At 35.6% G+C, this 21,119-nt stretch overlaps 1 protein-coding gene across 5 annotated transcripts; it reads right to left on the reverse strand.

Annotated features, from left to right (window-relative positions):
• Nucleotides 1-2,660: 2,660 nt before the first annotated feature.
• LOC112522588 lies at nt 2,661-20,669 on the reverse strand. 5 transcript variants are annotated; one of them, XM_025131814.1, is made up of 13 exons: nt 20,561-20,667; nt 20,116-20,479; nt 15,385-15,562; nt 15,263-15,312; nt 11,133-11,225; nt 10,963-11,051; nt 10,460-10,538; nt 9,884-9,966; nt 9,088-9,172; nt 8,287-9,010; nt 5,173-5,256; nt 4,493-5,090; nt 2,661-3,007 (listed from the first exon to the last, which is right to left on the reverse strand). In XM_025131814.1, exons 1-13 carry the CDS (start codon nt 20,593-20,595, stop codon nt 2,875-2,877), a joined length of 2,595 nt encoding a protein of 864 aa, XP_024987582.1. In that variant the 5' UTR covers nt 20,596-20,667; the 3' UTR covers nt 2,661-2,874. The 5 variants fall into 5 exon arrangements, with proteins under 5 accessions (XP_024987582.1, XP_024987584.1, XP_024987580.1 ...); XM_025131816.1 differs by having other exon boundaries at nt 9,094-9,172; nt 20,561-20,666; XM_025131812.1 differs by having other exon boundaries at nt 10,963-11,225; nt 20,561-20,669.
• Between the last annotated feature and the right edge of the window lie 450 nt (nt 20,670-21,119).

A 21,119-nucleotide genomic window follows, 5' to 3' on the forward strand; every position in this document is an offset into this window, starting at 1 on the left:
CCTAGAGATCTCAGGTTCAAATCCAATGAGGAATAAAAATTTCTTTATGGCTACAGAAGTTCAAATGCGATGACTTCGGGTTATCTGCAAAGCTTACGGGGAAAATGACCATTTTAATCCATTTCTCCTGGTTTGGGTTTGTTGTTTATGTAAAATTCAAGTGATTGATTGAAGGGTAGTTGTGACAAGTTGAATTTTGTTTCTTATTTTCTTATTTCTTAAGGTAAGGATAAGGTAGAAAAATTGTAACTCTTTTTTTATTAGAAAATAAATATCAAATACTTTTTGTTACATGAGTTATTATATGGATATCTAATACATGATATCTTGATATAATTTCATACCATATTAATTATAATTATAGATTGCTCAAAATATAATATCACAGTAAAAAAACAGCTTGAATATACAATATATATTTTAATATGAAAAAATAAAAATGCAACATATAATAACATGCACATATATATATATATATATATATATATATATAAACCAAGAAACAACTGCAATTACCAATATGCACATATGCATACAGTTTAGAAGAACGATTAACAGGGTGTTTCACACACACACACACACACACATATATATATATATATATATGTGTGTGTATGTATGTGTGTGTGTAGAAAGAGAGAGAGAGACATTCTTTTGTTAACCAAAAAATTAGTATTAACTTTGTTGACCGGGGCTTTTTGTTTCTTTATATATTAGTGTCGCATTCCTTAAATATCTCATCCATTTAATTACAACATTCCTTAAAATATATGGCTTCTTCACTAAATTATCACATTTTTTAAATATTAAGGAATATTACTTAAAGTTCATTCAATTATTGTTTCACCTATAAAATTTCTAATTTAACCTATGAACTTGTATAAACTTCTTTAATTATCTCATTCATTCTCTAGTTTCACCTATGAACTTTGGTAAAAAAAAATTGGAACAAGCAAAGTTCATAAAGAAAACAAAAATCAATGTTTCACCTATAAAAAAAATCATTGTTTCACTGATGAACTTTAAACAAAAATCATTGTTTCACTAATGAACAATTTAGTTTCACCTACGAACTCTAGAGATGGCCAAAAACCGGTCCCAGGCCCGGTCCTTTGTCGGTTTCGGTCCCGATCCTCCGGCAGTCCCGGGCCGGGCCAGGCCGATTTGGCCCATCTCTAACGAACTTTATTAAACATTTTTTAATATCTCATTCATTTTCTGATTTCACTTGTGAATTTTAGTAAAAGAATTAGAACAATCAAAGTTCATACACGAAAAACATTTTTAACTTTAAATCAAAATTACTATTTTACCTATGAATTTTAAACAAAAATCATTGTTTCATTTATGAACTTTTTAGTTTCACCTATAAATTTTGGTAAAAGAAATGAAACAATCAAAGTTTATAGAGAAACCTAAATCGAAACCATAAATATATCAAACCAATTTTCAAATATAAAACCCACTTACTTTAGAGATAAATGGGGTTATAAACTTTTTTTGATTAACCTGGATATCCAACCCGCTATGCGAGCCGAATAATCCCAAGACGACCACCTGCTTTGCAGATAGCCCAGAGTCACCGCATTTGACCTCCATAGCCAAAAGAGATTTTTATTCCTCCTTGGATTTGAACCTAAGACCTCCTGGTACTTTTGACCTTTGAAGTCAAGCTCAAACTAATCAGACACCACCTTTATAGTTGAGGTTATAAACTTTTTAAAGTTAGATATACCTACAGAATTCAAATATAAATTTTTAACTGTAATACAGATGATGCAATTGCAATGTAAACCAATCACAAAGGACAAACCCATCCCTACCAAGGTTGGAACTTGGAAGAAACCACCACCAACACTAACCCCACCCAAGCACCTCCTAAAATCAACTTATGTATATAGAACCAACATTATTATAATCATTTATTATTAAAAGTAATCTAAGAAGTTGGACATCTAATATAACAAGACAAATAAATCATCTTTATAGCCTTTTCAAAAAAATAAAACCATTTATTCGTTACGTCAGATTGCACAAAAGCTAATAAGATGATTTATCTCTTGTGTCATATTGCACAACTCTTAAGTTCATCCCAACCACTTATTACACCACCATTACATAAAATGTTCAACGACCGTTGAACGTCTCACCAAACCACCCATTTCCAAACCACCCATTTTGTTGTAGTGAATGAACGTTCAATTTACACGCACGAAACTTCCGAGAGTCGGACTGCCATGTAAGCATGAACCCACAACCATTTGGATATGAATGAACGGGGGGCTGTTTGGCAATTGCTGAATGGTTTGGTACAGAATGATTAAGTGGTCAAAATGATTACGAGGTTCTTATGATATAGTGCAAAATGAAATATAATTGTTTGATAATTGTGTACAATGAAATTAGAGCTCTTAATGGTTAAGGGATATCCAGGATACAAAATTATTCAGAAGGTTTTAAAATCATTAAGAGGCAGACTTTTTTTTTGCCAAACAAGATTCACCTCTTAACAATTCAGAGGTTGCCTCTTAATGGAACTATTAAGAGGTAAACAAACATATTTTACCAAGCACAACACATTCCACACAAAATTTCAACAATCTCTAAAGCCTACAATTTTATAATTAAAAACATCTGAATAGGATCCAACAGTCAAATACCACAACTTTTAGACTCATAAACTGGAACAACAGCTACAGTACAAGAAAGGTTGCACAGAATGAGCCATTAAGCAACTCATACCAGGCTTTTCCACAAGCCTATAAACCCCAAAACCTCCAACTTAAAACAAATCTATAACTTCAGATTTTGCAGTTAAATAAGTTTAAGCTTTTTAACTAACCTGATTAATAAACAGGACAACGAGCCATCAACTCACCGTCTCTGCTTCTGCGAAACAAACCGGATTCCTTGTTTGCTAAGGTCAACATTACTGGTCTTTCCGTCATCTAAAGTAACAGAAACAATGGATGTGCCTTCAAAGACTTCAATTATAGTACCCTTGTGCCTGCAAGAACCATCACAGTTTGAGGAATATCTAGGGCTGTAAATGAACTGAGCGAACACAAACGGAGGCTTGTTTGTGTTTGTTCGTTTGACTTAACCGAACAAACAAATGGTAAACGAACAAATTTTTTTGTATTCTTGTTTGTTCATTAAGAAAATGTGGTTGTTCATGTTCGTCTGTTAACATGCGAAACGAACATAAACGAACGGAATTTTTTGTGTTCATATATGTTCGTTAAGATACTAAACAAACTTGGTGAACATAAAAAAATGGACACAAATGAACTGAAAACAACCACCATTACTCATCATTTCCCTCCTCTAAGACAACAAAATGTAAAACCGGGTAAATTTTAGGGGAAACTGAAAAGGAATTCTAAAAAACTTAATTTAATTATAGATTTTATATATTGTCATAATATATAAATATATTTATATATAAACAGACGTAAACGAACATTAATGAACGAACAAGAACATTGTTCATATTCGTTCATTTAACTAAACGAACAAAAAAACAAGTTTATGTTCATCCATTTATTAAATAAATGAACATAAACGAACTTCCCAACGACCGGTTCGGTGAATGTTCGGTTCGTTTACAACCCCAATTAGATCAGGAGTGAGACCACGCCTAACCGAATCCGGACCTTTAATTTTAGGTTTATTAACAATAATAATCGCAATGCTCCCTTCAAGTCACAAAATAGAATACACTTTGCAATTTCTGTTTGTTCCCAGAAAAGGCCCCTATCAAAATTTAGCACTAGCACAAATTTGTGTTTCTACATCACCCATCCTTTCGTAAGGATTGGGCAAGCAGTCATATAAACCAAACGAGCCCAGTATGTCCCACCTAGAGGCGGGGTTGGGGGCAGGGGGTATGCAAACCCGACCTCTATCTTAGATAGTAGAGCGGTTGTTTCCATGAAGACCCCCCGGATTGTGCAAAGTGTGCGAAAAGATAAGAACTTGAAAGAATGGATGAAAGGCGGTACTAAAATTTGAAAACAAGTTAGAAGTAAGCAACAACACACAAACAAACTAAACATACAAATAGAAGTAGGTACAAGAAAACATAACCAGTGTAAGAATAACTACACACCCCTTGTCTGATCTAGGACTCAGACTAACCCTACTCCCATCCTCTATCTCTCCAGATTTCTTCTTCCCGTCTCGTAGTCATTTGTTAAATGCATTTAATCATATGTGAATTTCCAAAAGATACACTATCTTTTAGTATTATCTTTTAGATATGCAAGTAGATTCTTTTTAGAGACAGTGGAGTAAAATAACATAAGTCACAAAATTGCTATTCGTGTTCCTTGTCAGACCGTCCTGCAGGGACATATTTGGACTACAAGATGACATGTAGTTGGCTTTCGTGAACCATTCAACAGCCAGAATTAACTTTCATGCTTCATAATCAAAACAAAAATCTTGCTCACTGGTAGGGTATAAAACAAAATACAAAAATATTACTTACCAGGTATTGTTAGTGCGCTGATGAACTTCCACCTTCTTTCCGATTGCATCTTTTCCCAACTTTTGGATTATCCAATTTGCATCCATGATCTCCATCAAAACTATGTCTTCGTATGAGTGACCAACCCCTTCATCTTCCTTCACAGAAGATGATTTATCCATAAAAGGTGACGGTCTCTTTCTCTTAGATCTTTGTCCCTTGACAGAACTCCTATCATCCTCTCCAGCAGGAGCCCAGGAGGTCTGGTTGTCGGAATATGGGTTTTTGAACTTGAGTCTCAATAAAGGCTTAAGTTCCTTCTCCGAAGAATTTGCAACAGAAGCTGGGCCCTTATTTCCATCATTCAGATCATCAGATGACTTTTGACCTCTTATTGCAAACGCATCACTAGCATCACTCTTCTCTGTGTTTCTTTTACCAAATGAAACGCGTGCTTTCATGGGAGGAAGAGACTGTTGTACATCAGTTAGGTTGGCTCCACCACCAACATTGTAAACATCAGAGTTGTCTGGATTCAACTTTCTGATTTTGATAGTGTTCCCCTCTTTTCCTCTCAATCTCAGTCCTTTCGGTTGATCGGCATAATCTAAATTCTCTCCTGGAAAAAGACAAATGATGATGTTAGAAATAACGAAGACCATTCGTGTGCATAGGTAAATAATGATTAGTGGTGTAAATACCTTTCATGTCGGAGAGTTTAGATGTGTTATCACGCCTCTCCAAATGTTTGTCATTTGCTCTCTGTATAGTCATGTCGTCACTGCCTGTAAGCACAAATGCAGAATATAAGCACAAACATGTGGAGGTTATGTGAACGTTTATTGCAAGCATGAAAGAGACCATCAGAAAAGAAAGAAAAAGTACTTGGAATTGACAACACTAACAAATAGGAACATGTAACTGTCTATTTCTCAATATCTAAACATCAGAACACTAAAAATTAGAATTTGTGGAGTTAAATACTAAAATACTTGGACAAATATTTTGGGACAAAGTTCTGGAAAAAGAAAAACTTTTGCAAGAGAGAATATATGAAAGTACAAATATTGCCATAAGTTGAAGGGACATGACTTTTTATCCTCAAACAAGGGCTTACTTATTGTGATGCAACTTAATAAGCATGAAACTAAACAGAAAACTTTATGAACACAGAGACCAGGCAAATAAGAATGTGAATCTAGTGTATTTAAACCAGACAAAAAATTAGTTTTAAAAAATCAAGCCCTTTGTCGGCTCTATGGTTCTTTCATTCTTGTCTTCTTCAGAAACACCACAATAACGTCATGTTGGGATCACATCCTCATGAAGTTTTAAGTACTTCAGAATTATGTCCACAGCTGAAAGGGTATAGGGTTTATTTCCATCCTATTGCTTTGTATACCATCTAGCATCAAAGTTATGGAGTAGGAAGATCAAAGAGTTAGTGGCCTTTGAAAAATATTAGACTTCCCCATCATTAATAAAATAGTGTGGCTGTAAGAGATTAGAACTTACAGATGTTGGCAATAGCTATGTGGAACTTGAAACAGGAATGGTTCAACCTTCCAGATACTCACCTCTCTGTTTGCATACTTGTGGTAACATAGATGTACAGATTATATTAAAGGCTTTATGGGATTTGGCACCTATATTTTAGGATATGGATATGCACACTACTTCTTAGGTAGATTGTCTATGACTAGCATCTTATATTTTTAATCTCCAAGTTGCATGCATGTGCCCACATCATTCCAAACCAATGATTTTAGGTTGCATCTTGGATATTTAACTTAGTACATCATAGGTTCTGCACATTATTAATACAACCGCCTATAGTGTATACTCGAGTCCAATGTTTTAAAAGACAGAACATAAACAAGGAAAGGGGTTTTCTCTTGGTACCGTGAGGGGTTAATTCTGGAGGCGCATGCCTCAACAATATACAAGAATCATAGAACTTATAACAAACAGCACACAAATCCATATCAAATCAAAAGTAAATGCATATAAAAATCAATCAGAAAATTAACTACACCGAGTGAAATTAAATAAAGGAACTATTCAAAATATCATATATAAAAGGAAACTGATTTACTAAAACAAATATTAGGAGGGGATGTTGGTGAGAGAGAAGCCATGAGGAGAGAGGGAGTGATTGCTGCTGCGAGAAAGCAGGAGGGAGGGAGGAAGATCACGCTGTGAGTGAGAGAGCGAGGGGAGAGGAGCCGTGAGAAAGAGAAGTATTAGGGTTTCATTAGCATTATTATAAGACATTAAATAAAAATCAAGACATTAAATGAAAAGAGGCGTGCGGCTCGACTTCGGCTCATACAAGGCAGCAGAAGTGTCGCCTCACCTCGTCTCGAGGCGCACCTCTCAAACTTTTTTACGCACCACACTCATGTGTCACCAAATAATATGATCTTATTTCAAGGTACATGATATGGTAAGTTGAACTATATTTGACATCTTGCATTGACAAAGATTGTAGATGCAAGATGCTAGAACTAAAGTTGATATCATGTATTTATAGCATGAAGCTCCAAATAGAACAAGCTTCATGTATTTATAGCCGAAGCTCCAAATAAAACAAGCTTCATGTATGTATAGCCTGAAATCCAAATGATTTAGTCTTAGGCATTAGTCAGTTGGATTTAGACGTCCCTTTGATCTACCGGCTAAAGTGAAGCAAAGAGGCAAAGAGGCAAAGTGGATAGCTCAAGCAGCTATTGACCTAAATTCAGCTAGACATCCTATAGTAACAATGAGATGTTGTAGATTGTGGTAACATAACGGCAATGAATCATGTAACATTAATCACGAAAAACATACCCATTAAGGATGGTAAAATTCTTACATTTAAATTTAATGACTAATTAAGCCATCTCATCTACTATAGATTCAGAGCATTTAATATTCCATGATAAGCAATTGACTTGAAAATATAACCAAACAAACCAAGTATGTCCCACCTGATGGTCTGCGGAGGGTAAGATGTACACAAACCCGAACTCTAGCTTAAAGATCTAACCAAAAGATTAAGGCAGTTGTTTCCGTGAAGTGTGACAAAGAGAGAAAGTCAGAAGATAAAGATTTAAAAAGTTGGTTAAGAGAAAACAAAAGTATACAAAAATAGAGGCAGGTATAAGAAAAGCATAACCAATTTAAGGAAACTACACACCCTAGTCTAACTTACCAACTCTATCTCCAACCCTCTACCTCTCCAACTCCTTACCTCATGTCTGCTCTCAGACCCCCACCATTAGTCTGCTACACTAGTCCTACGTCTCCACGAACTCCTATAAGAGGTTATGTCCTCGGAAATGCCTAAAGCTGCCATGTCTAACCTCAGCTGCTCATCCCACGTCCTCCTCGCCACATCGACCATCGCACTTTCTATATCTCTTACTGGAAATGCCATGTCTCCTACGAACGTGACCAAACACCGCAAATGCCCCTCCCTCAACTCATAAGTGATACGCACAACTCCCAACACTATCTGGAAGACCTTGTTTGGTATCCTGTCAAACATGGTTCTACAACAGGTTCATCTAAGCATCCTCGTTTTTGTATCTTCCATCTTCCTCTCACAGACCTTGTCACTCAACACTCCGACCGTACAACATAGTTGGTCTGATGGCTATTTGCCCTTCAGTTTTAGTGGAACCTTGTCACATAACGCCCCTGTGGCACCTCTCCACTTTAGCCACCCCGCCTTGATGCAAATCCACCATATCATTTGCGACATGATTTAGATAATTGTGAACAGAAACAATTTGCAAGAACTTAAAACATAACCCATGGAGAACACATACCATTGGAAGTGATCAATTCTTGCTCTCGATGTAAGTTTGATGCATCAGACCTTGGAGAACTAGCTACATTTTTGTTTCTGGTTCCCAAGTGTATAACGAGCTTCGGTCCCTTGGTGTTCATGGACTTGTCAGCAAGTTTCCCAGATTCGTCGACGGCGTCAGCTCCATGTGACCTGTTACTGTTCATCTGGTCTCTTGAAATTCTTTCTGTCTTCACTGGGACCTCATTAACAAACGTGTTTTTTGGAACCATTGCCTGAGTAGCTGAGCATAACCCATCAGCCAAACTTCCAGCAGCAGGAAACGGAAGCATTTCAAGCTCTCCACTTCTGTAGGATTGCACGTCTTCATCCTTGTTATCGCCCACGATGAATCCAGTAGATTGAGCATCACTATGACCTTCAATCCGTGGTTCGGTTCTACCAAATACAGGTGCATGGAATCCCTTTTTCTTACCATACTTCTTGCTTGCAGATTTTTTCACATATTCCTTGCTCTTCTTGGGGGACTTTTCAACTACCCCTTTGAGAGAAACTTTCAGTGAACGTCCATACTCATTCTTTGATAAAGGTACATTATCGTCGTCATCTGAATAAGGTTGAATAGAAAATATTTCTTCTTGAGTTGGCAACCCAGCAGCAGCCCTCAGACTAGCAGTTAACTCACGGTCGGCTTTATCTCTCCTCCTCCAGAGTTCCTGAACAGCATCTTCATGGTCCCTGACCTGAACAGTTAAAACAGAAACAAAAGGTCGGTTCAGCAATAAATGGATTATTAAGATTCAGTAGAACCTCCATTTACCGATACCTGGTAGCATTCTCCACGGCATGTAGCACATCTATATTGCAGGTTATTATCCACTTGAAATTGCAAATACTTTTCATCACTGAAGAAAACTTTCCACCATTAGAAAAAAAAACATTGCTAAAATCAGGCATGTTACTTTGTTTTTCATCCTTCCTTGTTGATCGTTTCTTTCTCTCTCTCCTCCTACCATCCTCATTTTCAAGGATGCTTAAATATATACGACTTATGAAAGGATTGTTCCAAATGCATTTGCATCATGTTCTAATAATGTGCATATAATCTCATCATTTACAAGTTTTCTATCAACATTTATCTTTGCGTTTGCACTTTTGTACCTTCATATTATTATCAATGCATATGCTTACACTATGTCGACAATGCAATAAAATTTGAATTCTACTGTGACTGAAGCAAGCAGATGCATTGTATTATATAGAAGCTCAATAGACATACCATTCAAAATTTTCAATCAACGTTTTCCAAATACGAACAATCCTACAATTAACCATTTTCCTTTGTAGTCTCTTACACTTGTTATCGAAAAGAAACTTGGTTTTTTTTTTGCAATTTGTGCTGCAACAATTACTTCATAACAAAATAAGAAAGGAAAAGGGGGTCCACATGATACATTAATGCCAAAACTGCCTTTACCTCCTTGACTAACTCATTCATTTCATACATCTGATGAGTTTCTGTCTCCAACTAGAATAGGGGATAAGAGACTTTCATGGATGCATGAAATGTTGCAACAAGTATACACAATACAGGATTATCACAGGTAAGAGCGAACCTAATTCCATCACAGTGACAATGCACCCACCGCTGACAGACATCACAACAAACCATGGGTGTCGATTCAGAGTCTCTATAGACCTGCAATTATTACACCAACCACATAGTCAGCTAATATAGCAGATATGCTGCAACACAGCACAAACAAATCATGAATCTTAGGGGCTGTTTACCAAACGTTTACCAGGTAAGCGCTTAACGAGTATCACTTACCTTACCAGGTACCATGACATGGACCGAGAATCTTACCACATAAGAGGTATAGCAAGGACTGAAAATCTTACCACCATAAGAGGTATAGCAAGGACCAAGAATCTTACCCGATAACCGGTAAGTGCTTACCGAATAAAAGGCGCTTACCAATGATTCATTTTTATGGCCAAAAATGTTACCCGACAAAGTAAGTGAAAGTGGTGACTCTTGTCGGTAAGCGCTACCCAGAAGCATTTGATAAACAGCCCTTTGGACATAGCACCAAGCAGATGAACCCACTATGTTCAAGTGTAAAATCAACATACGCAACATAAAACGCATAATTTAGGTGGCCCAGGAATCTGGAGAGACGATAAATTACCTTCAAACAAACAGGACAATAATTTCCTTTCACAAACAATCTGCCGCAAGCATCACAACAAGTATACCCTAAAAACCACCTGCAAATTGTTGTATAGACAATGAACCAAAAATATGTTCAATCGTCACCTAAACTAAATGAAAGTTTTGTTTTACTTATTTTCAATACTTCTTTATCCACGGATCTGAGGTTCAAAAGTGTTTGTAATTTACCAATTTAAACAAACTATTGGCTTAGAGAGAAGCTAAAAGTGTAATTACTGACATGAATATAATTTTGCAAATATTATATATGATGACATGCAGTGATTCTGTTATTTAGGCGAATCATGGAATGGCAAAGAAAAAGAAAAATTAATCATTGATTCACAACAATATATGAACTGTGGGTGGGTAACAAAAATATCAACATAGAAGCATGATCCTGCAAGGGTGACGGCCATAAGGTTTGTTTGATAAAAGATAAATGAAAAATACTTATTTTTAATGTGTAAATAAACATACCTAACACTCAAACCATTTCCAGGAACTGTAGAAGCACAGCTGTGACACTTTGTATGCTTGGGGCACAAATAAGGTCCACTACTAACATTCTGCACAATTTCAAAATACAAATAACACCATGGTGCCTCTATTATAACGTTCAATGTAAGAATTAAAGGGTTACAATTTACCTTGTGTGGAGGCTGCTGACAGTAACAGTGATACGCACCATCACACCTTTTGCAAAACATAAGCTTGTTTGGGTCACCAGTTCTACGGCACACCTAGGTTGGAAAAAAGTCATTTGATGTCAACAACATGATGAAAAAAGATTGCAAACACAATGATAAACATAGTCTTGCAATAAACATGACCAATAGCGAAGATTGTAGCTAAGAATCCAAAGTAAAACATTATAAGTAGGTGAACCACAGCAAATGTGCATTTAAGATGCAATTATACATAGAAATATATAATGCACAGGCGGAAGCACTATATTTTATTGTAGCTCTTTGCTTGTAAAACTAACAATGATTTCAATAATACTGCCATCATAGCAACCATGGGCACACCTACATGAAGCCAGGACATGCACAAGCATAGCCTGAAAAACTATAGTGTCTTGTGCATAGAAAACAAAAAAATTGGACACACTCTGGTCAAAGATCCTGGATCCAACCTGATAGCAAGTGTGACGAGTAAAGAATGAATAACTTAAACTAGACCAGAAGTAATGAACTATGATAACATTATGGCAAAGGTAAGAGAACATCGTATGTGAGCATTACAGCCAGCTCCCAAATCAGTCAATCATCAAACTACTGATGCAGAAAGTAAGTATAATACCAATTGGACTAAAAGTATTACCGAAGGGACTGCAAAACTATGACATGCCTATTTCAATTCTTGTAACTTATGATAATATGACCCCACTTTTACATGAGATAAGGATCAAACGTAATCACCTATCCCTCTCGGATATAAGTCTAATACTAATTGGACTAAAAGTATTACCGAAGGGACTGCAAAACTATGGCATGCCTATTTCTATTCTTATAACTTATGATAATATGACCCCACTTTTACAAGAGATGAGGATCAAACGTAATAACCTATCCCTCTCGGATATATCATTTGCATTTTTGTTTCCTTTTGTGTTGTTCCCTCCCTATCAGGATGAGAAAGGAAAAAAACCAAGGAAGTTCTTACTTTCAGATAGTACAATTAATTAATATGATATAAAGATGTAGAAACTTCTGAGGAAAAGAAAACACATATATAAACATGGTAGATTTTTTTTTAAAAACGTTCCAACCAAGTAGAGGGAAAAATGATACAGAAATGGCAAAGAGAAAAAGAAAAAGAGACAAACAACCCAAAAAGATCTCGCTGGCGCTTCCTCCATATCCTAATTGCTCAATGAAATGCATACACATATGTTTAAAAGTTAGTTTTTACTGAAAATGATAACGAACAACCAATCTACCCAATCTTTACTTTGGAATGTAGTCAAGAGGTCTTGAGATCAAATTAACACCCAACATAACTCTTTCTAACTATCGCCGAGCTATTGGTAATCGATAACGGAAACACTCACAAGGTTCTTGTAAGGCGACACCCAAGGTCAATGATAAGGCTCACTAATGTTTTCAAACAACTTTCAGAGTAAGTGTCAACAACTGTAAACACAGATTATGGAGCTTGAAACAACAATTCCTCACTATAAACACAGATTCTGGAGCTGTACACAACAATTTCAAACAACTTCCAGAGCAAGTGTCAACAACAATTTCTCATATTAGAGTCTCAAACTTCATTCGTCCCTGTGTCTTTAGATGTGCAGCTTATATTCACAGCATTTATCCATTTCATGGAAAACTAGATTCTGGAGCTGTAAATGTAATTTTTAGATGCATACACAAAAGAGGTCTAAGTGTTCTTGTCCATCCTTTAAAAGGTTGTTTGTTTCCTATGATATCACCACCTTTGAGATATAGAGTTTTGAGTTTTGATCCTGCTTCATCTATTCATGAAAAGACTCCTAGTGAAAAGTCATTGAGATCCATCAATAACTCTTCCTATGTCTTTGCCCAAGCTACTATAATTACAATATCTCAAACACATGAGAAAGAGTTGGTCTCAATGACAAATCAAGGGTAAGTACCACAACCATAAACCACTACACCCATATGTATATATCCCAAAAGGTTGCATCCTCATTACCAATCATCAACACTATAATAACCTATTCGTTCCCAAAGTAGTAGTTCAATTAACGATACTAATTTACCGATTACTACAAAAATGGAGTCAAAACATGTACATACTCTCATTGTCTAGACCCATACCTCTCCACTGGGTAAAGAAGTAATTCCTACAAGAACTCACGAGGCTCTATGCGATCTGAAGCGAAAGAATGTAGTTACGAAGAAAAAATAGATGACCTTTTATGAAAAAGAGACATTGTCAAGATTCCCAAAGATAAAAAGGCGATTTGGGAGTAAATGGATATTCTCAATTAAGATAGGTGTTTATGGGGAGGTTGAGAGTATAAAGACAGATCGGTTATGTAGGATTACACTCAAACTTATAGAATGGACTATGAACAAGCGTTGGTAATAGTCACAAAACAAAATCCAATTCGAGATTTACACTTGTAGCAAATCTAGATTGGGGCCTTCATCAGTTGGACGTAAAGAATGCATTCCATAATGGAAGATTACAAAAAGATAACCTCCCTCCAAGTTTAAAAAGAAAAGAGAGCCTGGTAAAACATGCAAGTGAAGAAGTATGTGTATGGGCTAAAACAGTAACCTTCCACATGGTTAAATCAACTGAGTATCATGACGAGACAATTCAAAATGTACGCAAAGGCCAGCTAATCATAGTGTATTTGTCTTACATTCTACTGATGGTGAAATATCATTTTTCATAGTGTACGTCAATGATATGATCATCATTAGAAATGATAGTCAAAAGATTAAAAAGTTGAAAACTATAGCCTGAGTTTAAGTATGGTATTTTCTTGGCATGAAGGTTACTAGAAGTAAGCAAGGAATCTACATCTCTCAATGAAAGTACACCCTATACCTTATAAAAGGGGCCAAAAAATAGAGTATTTAGCTAGCTGACCTTCTATGGAAGTGAGTTACAAACTAATCTCGTATTGTTTTACAAGGTTTACAGAGGCCAGGTCTTTAACACCAGAGGGGTGGCTTTGAAGGTTATTGAGTAAAATATAATAAAAAACTTAAAAGGCCACGCTCCTAATTAAAATCTCATTTAAGGTCAGTTAGCTAAATAACCCCTGAAATACTTGGGTTTAAACTTGCAAGCACTCCCTTGAAAGAAACAGAGATCCAGAATAACTAAGAAGTAAGTACAATCCTTTAGTTGACTATAAGAGATACCAACGATTTGTAGTACACATCCAGATATTGCATGTAGTGTATTGTGAGCCGATTCATGCACTCACCCACAACAAACACCTTGAAAATGTTCAACAGTCTCTTCAATATTTGAAAGACATGCCAAGAAAAAGATTACTCTCTAAAAAAACATCATTGATATTAAAAGGTTTGTAGATGATTTGGACTCCACCAAAGAATGTTGTACCAAAGCCTTGCTAAGATCAATTTTGAGTGTAATGTAACCAAGTTGGGAACATGCTTTATACATTCACCAAGTTGAGAGGAAGCATTGAAAAACAAAATAGGATTTTTTTTCTATTTATACACATAGATATACATCCATGCATATGTGTATATCCATATAAATATACATCCATGCATGTGTATATCCACATATATATGTGTGTGTGTGCTCGGTAATTTGTTCACTAGTGGAATACTTGAAGGATTCTTCTAGTCATGAACATGAACAATAGTTGCTCATAGCAAGTCTTGATCGGATTATCTCACATATAACCCCTCAATTTACAGTACAATGGTCGCATCCTAATCTTCTCTTTTAACCAGCAACATCACATTGTGACTTAGCTTTTGCACCTTGTGTATTACAGTGCCATGTGGTTTAATGTCTAAGTATCTAATAATGGCAACTGCCATATGCATAACAGTAGGAGCTGTGCTAATGTGTACGAGGGTATAGAACATTAGCATTAAATGATGATCAACAGTCTAAGCAAATTTTAAATCTAGTTAGCTGAAGTCACATCAAGCTTCTGTGAGTCCCTAAGGAAGAATAAAGGAAATAAAATATGATGCTATAAATGATTATGGCAATATATCCCAAATATGTGGTAGGTAGCAATGTAGCATAAATACTTGTTAAATAGCTAAGATTAGTGTCATCGCAATACCTCACAACTCCGACATGAAGGGCAGGTCCAAGAACTCCAGTGAAACAGATCTGAATTAAAACCCTCAGTTATCGAGCACCCAATTCAAGCATTATGAACATTTTAGCAACATCAAATAATACCTCTATTCTGAGCCCAAGACTTCACACAGCTCCTGTGATATTTCTTGCTACAGCTTTTGCATGATAGCATCTTTCTGGCTCGATCACTTCCTTCATTTTCACCAGAGAAGCAGAGGCGGCACATCACTTTGGCATTCGAGAGGCCTTGCTCATCTCCAGAAAGATCTTTAGTGAATCCCTACATAAAACATATGGATGAATCAGTTAGCAATAAATGAGAGCATAAACATGCACAGCAAGAAAACTGTTGTAGCAGATGCACAGAACCAATAAAAGGATGATGGATTAAACCATCTTATTCATGAAGCTAAAAAAAACTAAAATTACAGTTCAATAACATTTCCGAACCTTTATTCGGTACAGCATCACAAAGACTGAAATCTATGGAACATTAAAAAAGAAACAAAAATAACGCTCATTTAGGCAAATAATCATCACATATGCATATTTGAAGCCTTTTTGGATACAACTTTACTGGTCCATAAACATATTTTAGGAATTATTTGATGTCTCCCCACAAGCATTATAACAGACATGAGGGAGAAGGTGTGAAATACTCCACTTTCATTAAAAAAAACATGATGGAGGATGACTGGCATGCCTCTACCACATGGAGTAGCATGATATCACAGAATTTATGACTATAGTTATACCTTTAAACAGAAAATCTAGTCTGGCCAATTGGTTAAAGAGGCAGATTTAGACTTTCCACTCTGCTCACACAAGTTCAGTCTCTTCCTAGAACATAATTATTTTCCTACCTTCTTTTAGTATTCTATCCTTTTACTTTCCAGCTTGTGTGCTCTTTAAGAAAGTTTCACACTTGTAGTAATACCTCTTGTGCAAATTTCATGATTCCAATTTCCATGTCACCCTTCTTATCTTTCATTTTTTATTTCTCTTCATGTTTCCATATAAGGTTAATGACACAATTACTTTCCACAAGAGGTTTATAACACCATTGAAAATGACGTAAATGGATGCCTCTTAACTATTTTAAGTCCCCTTGTTTTTGCTGCCCATGTTCAACAAGAATCATATTTGACTTTCAGTGTCAAAAGATTTTACTTATTTACAGCTTGATAACAATTGATTAAGTAAAGAAAAAGAACTGTTGGCCATATGATCCAAATCTTGGAGCTAAGAAACTTCAAGTAACTATGTTAATTTTAGAAATGTTGACTTCTATGTATCTCTATAACTTATCCATCAAAAAATCTGCCTTTTGTTATAAACTCCTATTTATGGCACTTCAGTACCATGTCAATGTTAGAATCCTATGTTTCAAATTGTTGAACTATTCATTATATATTATTAATTGTTGACGATGACTTCTTATGTTTCAAAGTCAGCAATGTATACTTAGATATCTTTGCATGTTTAGCATATATTTTGTAACTTCTCATACTAATATTTTATGTCATTTGTTATAGACTCCTATTTATGACACTTCAGTACCATGTTAATGCTAGAATCCTTTGCAATTCATTTTTAATAGGATGATACCAACTTGACCTTAGCATAATCACTCACCCACCACTGAAATTCAATGATGCCATGTCAAGCTTAACTTAGATTGCAAAAATTTAAGGAAAACAAATAATGCTTCAGCGTTGAATAATGTCAGAGATTCAATTATTCATGTGTGAAAATCGAAGGAACTCCAAACCACGAAACTTCAAGAATACATAAACATAGTGGCCTCAACAACCATTCCAACATTGTAAGTTCATATATAGCGTAGTGTCAAGAAAGAAAGAGTCATGAATGTGGAAATCCGAAGCCTTAGTAAAATGCCTTCAACAAACATCAAACCACTTGCACACAATTAAAGCATGCACGCTTGCATATGATGTATGTGTTTGATTATCATTTACGAAACTTTATCTTTTACCAAAATCTTGATCTCCAAACAATAGACACTAAAATCCCAAGTGGTTTTCTCATGTGCATGAGCATGGAATGTTTTAATTTTCACAAAGATAACTGTCAAGGTGTTTTATCTTTTCTTCCCTCCCTCGTATAGGAGACTTGCTTTTTGTGGTGGTGTGTTGATATCAAACGTGATAAAATACAGGGCCGGCTAGAAAAAAAAAAACAATGGAATTAAAACATATAATGTGTATCCTGATGGAGACATGAGAGCCACAATCATTGACATAATCAAAACATGTCACTAGTACATATTTGTGAACACTAAAATACCTAAACTTAATACCTACTTACGCCTTGTGCGTAGGGTGTAACTGAGCAAAAAAAATAGCATCCCAAGCAAGGTGAGACCCTCAACCCCTCTGACATTGCACCTCAAGTTTAAGTGTGCTTCTAAGAGCTATGTTTTAATTAACCTTAATAGTTATTATAACAACCAACTTAACTTGGTATGGTGGAGTATGTCACCAACCATAATAACTATGCTAGTACATACAGTGCGAAAAACCACAGTACATTTGTTTTAGAATGATTTGATTAATCTTTAACTAGTATATTCGATGCCAAAAAACAACAAAACAACAACTAAATTAAAAAAGGTTTAGTTTCACACAATCGACCCAACAAAAGGAACCAACAATAATAGATAAACAAGAGCGACCATAACTTATGTAACAAAACCGTTAACAAGTTTAGCATAAATAAAAAAAAAGGTAAAAAAGTAGATAAGTAAATAAGACCACATCCATTGCAATAATATACATCAACTATTAGTGGGTTGTTGTATGCATCTTTCCTCTTATTCAATATTCGTCAGGATCATAGTGTTCATCGTCATCACCAGCATATAGGATTGTTAAAAGGACTTCTATTTCTATGTTGGATTGTCAAATGGTCAACTAAGAATCGCATGCATAATTGGTGAAAAAAGACAGGTGACTGGGTGAATAGTGTAGAGTCACTGACAAAACAGAGTGGAAGAGACCGTATGTTGACAGGCTGTATTTTAATTGGCTGATAGAAGCAATTAGGTCTTGTTTTTTAATTTACCTTCACTTTGTTGATACATTGCATTAATGGACAAAAATCATGTTGAATTTAATTGAATGGATCGAATCAAGAATATTCATTTCATGAATTCTAATCCAAAAACTGAACCACAGCGTAGATTTAAATCAAGTTCTTCTAAGATATTTGTATAGCATCTACGAATAGAGAACACATTAAGTAAGCATTAAAGTGATACATAAATACCATGTTCCATCTATACCAACATATATGACAAGAATGTAACCCCTTATAGCTTCAATTAAAACAAACATAAATAAGTATTTGATCAATAAACCCTACAAGAAGATCCGTTCATGTGGTTACAAATTACAATGGCCCCACTTTTGCCTCGACACCCATGACACACCAAATTCTGTGATTTGCCAGAAAGCCTTGATAGCTACGACTAATATACTTCAATTCTAAATCCGATTCTTATGGGTTACCGAAAAGTAAATATAAATTTATTTTCATATAGTAATAAAATAACAATTTCTACATGCTAGTCTCTTTATTTGTATTAATGACCTTGTTCACCCAATCATGGGTTCATCGTAACTTTTTACAGTACAAATCATGACATATCATCAGCATTTATTTAGATAAATATCGGGTGTGCTTTTGGACCAGGCTTGCCATATCTTAGACACAAACTGCATAAAACGCTTTAAAAGTTAAAATGTAACATCATAAAAAAGAGCCTGCCCCCAACAAATTAAGTAATGGAAAGAATACTGCAGTAATGCCTAACTATAATACATTTGCACTACTGGATGCAGCAACTAAAAGAACTTTAAATTTCAAAGAAGCAATATTCTAAAGGCTGACACAAAAACACCCAGAAAGTTCAGACCTTAAAGAGCTATAAACTTGAAACATCCTGCATAATGCAAATTACGTGTCATCAAACTAAAAGGAAAAAATATATAAATCCAGCAACACTGTCAACAGAATTATATGCCAAATTATCCAAGATAATCCTATACGAAAGTCAGAGACTTTATATTTTGTAATTAACAGTACCTGAGAATACTGAGATGCAATTTCATTCTACTTAAACCCTCACCTCTTTTATAGGTAAATGGCAAGTACTATCACCCAAATTAATTCAGCATTCAGAAATAGTCTGGGCATATGCAGTAACGCAGAGAAACAATTTAATCAATCTTAATTCCGATATTCCATTTGTACAATCTATCGTTTTCCAGTATCTGAACAAACTTTACCCTGCCACTAACTTATACTTGCTACAGTTCCAATTCAATGTACAATTTTTTTGCCATGTATAGTGAACCCTAACTTGGTAGTTATAACACCTAAACACAGGTTTCACATAATCCTTTGTGTTAAAGCCGGCATCTATCTGAAATTTACGGACAAGCTATGAACTTTTCATTTGAAGGCCCTTCTTCTACAGTACTATATTACTCCAGTCAAGGCTTAAAAAAAATACTATAAACTGCCTATCAGGAAATATGTCTTAAGAATTTCCATCTTGTGAATTTCTTATGTACTAGAGCGTTCACACAAACACAATCGCTACACCTCATTAATAAAGATGTCTACTTAAAAGAGGTGTCGCAGTTTCGTAACCTGCTTGTGTTAAAATTTAAAAAAAAAATACCATCATCAAATTAAGACGACCGCTTTTCTGTCACTCAATTCAACCACATTTTACAAGAAACACTCGCAACAAACATATCATCCAACACCTATCACCAGACTCAAAAAAGTCAAAACAGAACTTACCACAGCCATATCCCCAGATTCAAATCTACGAGCATAATCCTCCGCCGCCACGGACGCAGCAGCAGCCTTCCTCTGCATCGCCGCACGCTTGTTCTGCGACGACAACAGCTCCTCCGCCGCATCTCCACCTCCATCAACAACCGCACCAACATTAGGAGTCACGATCGCCGGGATCGGAGTAGGAGGAGGAGGCGGAATAACCACCTTCGGTACAAGAACCTGAACCGTTTTCGGTTTGCCATTAATCAGCAAGGGATTCTTGAAAATCGCCTCAACCCTAGCCGCTGCTTCCAAGAAGTCATTCGTCCCCTTGTCGGTCCGCAGCTCCGACGGAAAACCTAGCTTACAGTAACAAATTCGGCGACTACAATCCAAGGAAAGGAGAGAAATTTAGAGTGAGAAAGTAAGCAGAGAGTGAAGAGGGAAGGAGAGAGAGAGAGAGTACCATGTAATTGGACATGCGACATGAAAGGCCATCATATACGAAATTGGGGCTTTTTTGGTGAGATTTTTTGAGGTTTAAAGGTTTTAGGGCAATTTGATTTGATTTTTAAAAAATATATATATTTATGTTCTCAAATTAAAATTGGAAGAGAGAGGGAGGATGTACATGGTAACATGGGTTAATTTATGATGAATAGGATAGAGAAGAAGATGATTAATACGACGCCGTTCTCTGGTTCTTAGATGATCCTTCTTAATACCAACCTTGGGGGTCATGTGGATCTATTAGAACTTCTTTTAGGCAAATGAGATATTAGAAAATAAATATATATAAATAAATAAATAAAATTTGGAAAAGCCTTTTGAAATCTTAAAAAAATTCTTGAAACATCGGAATCTGGTTAAAAATACGTTGGACGACTTTATTTACTTTTGATCTATCTTAAAGATACAGTTGTTCAGCAAAAATCATGTGATCAGTTTAATTCGACTATTTTGGTCTAGAAAATGTAATCTAACTTTATAGCTCAACTTGATCCATTACATTTTTTTTATTCATT

Source organism: Cynara cardunculus (assembly GCF_001531365.2).
Source record: "Cynara cardunculus var. scolymus isolate 2C chromosome LG 12, CcrdV1, whole genome shotgun sequence".
NCBI lineage: Eukaryota > Viridiplantae > Streptophyta > Magnoliopsida > Asterales > Asteraceae > Cynara > Cynara cardunculus.

Excerpts from the sequence above, each read along its gene's own strand:
- LOC112522588 (XM_025131812.1), bottom strand. The coding sequence starts at position 20,595 with ATGATGGCCTTTCATGTCGCATGTCCAATTACATG. Across the intron at positions 15,563-20,115 it reads AATCTGGGGATATGGCTGTG|GGATTCACTAAAGATCTTTC; the intron begins GTAAGTTCTGTT and ends TGTTTTATGTAG. Across the intron at positions 9,011-9,087 it reads GAGAATGCTACCAGGTATCG|GTCAGGGACCATGAAGATGC; the intron begins GTAAATGGAGGT and ends TTAACTGTTCAG.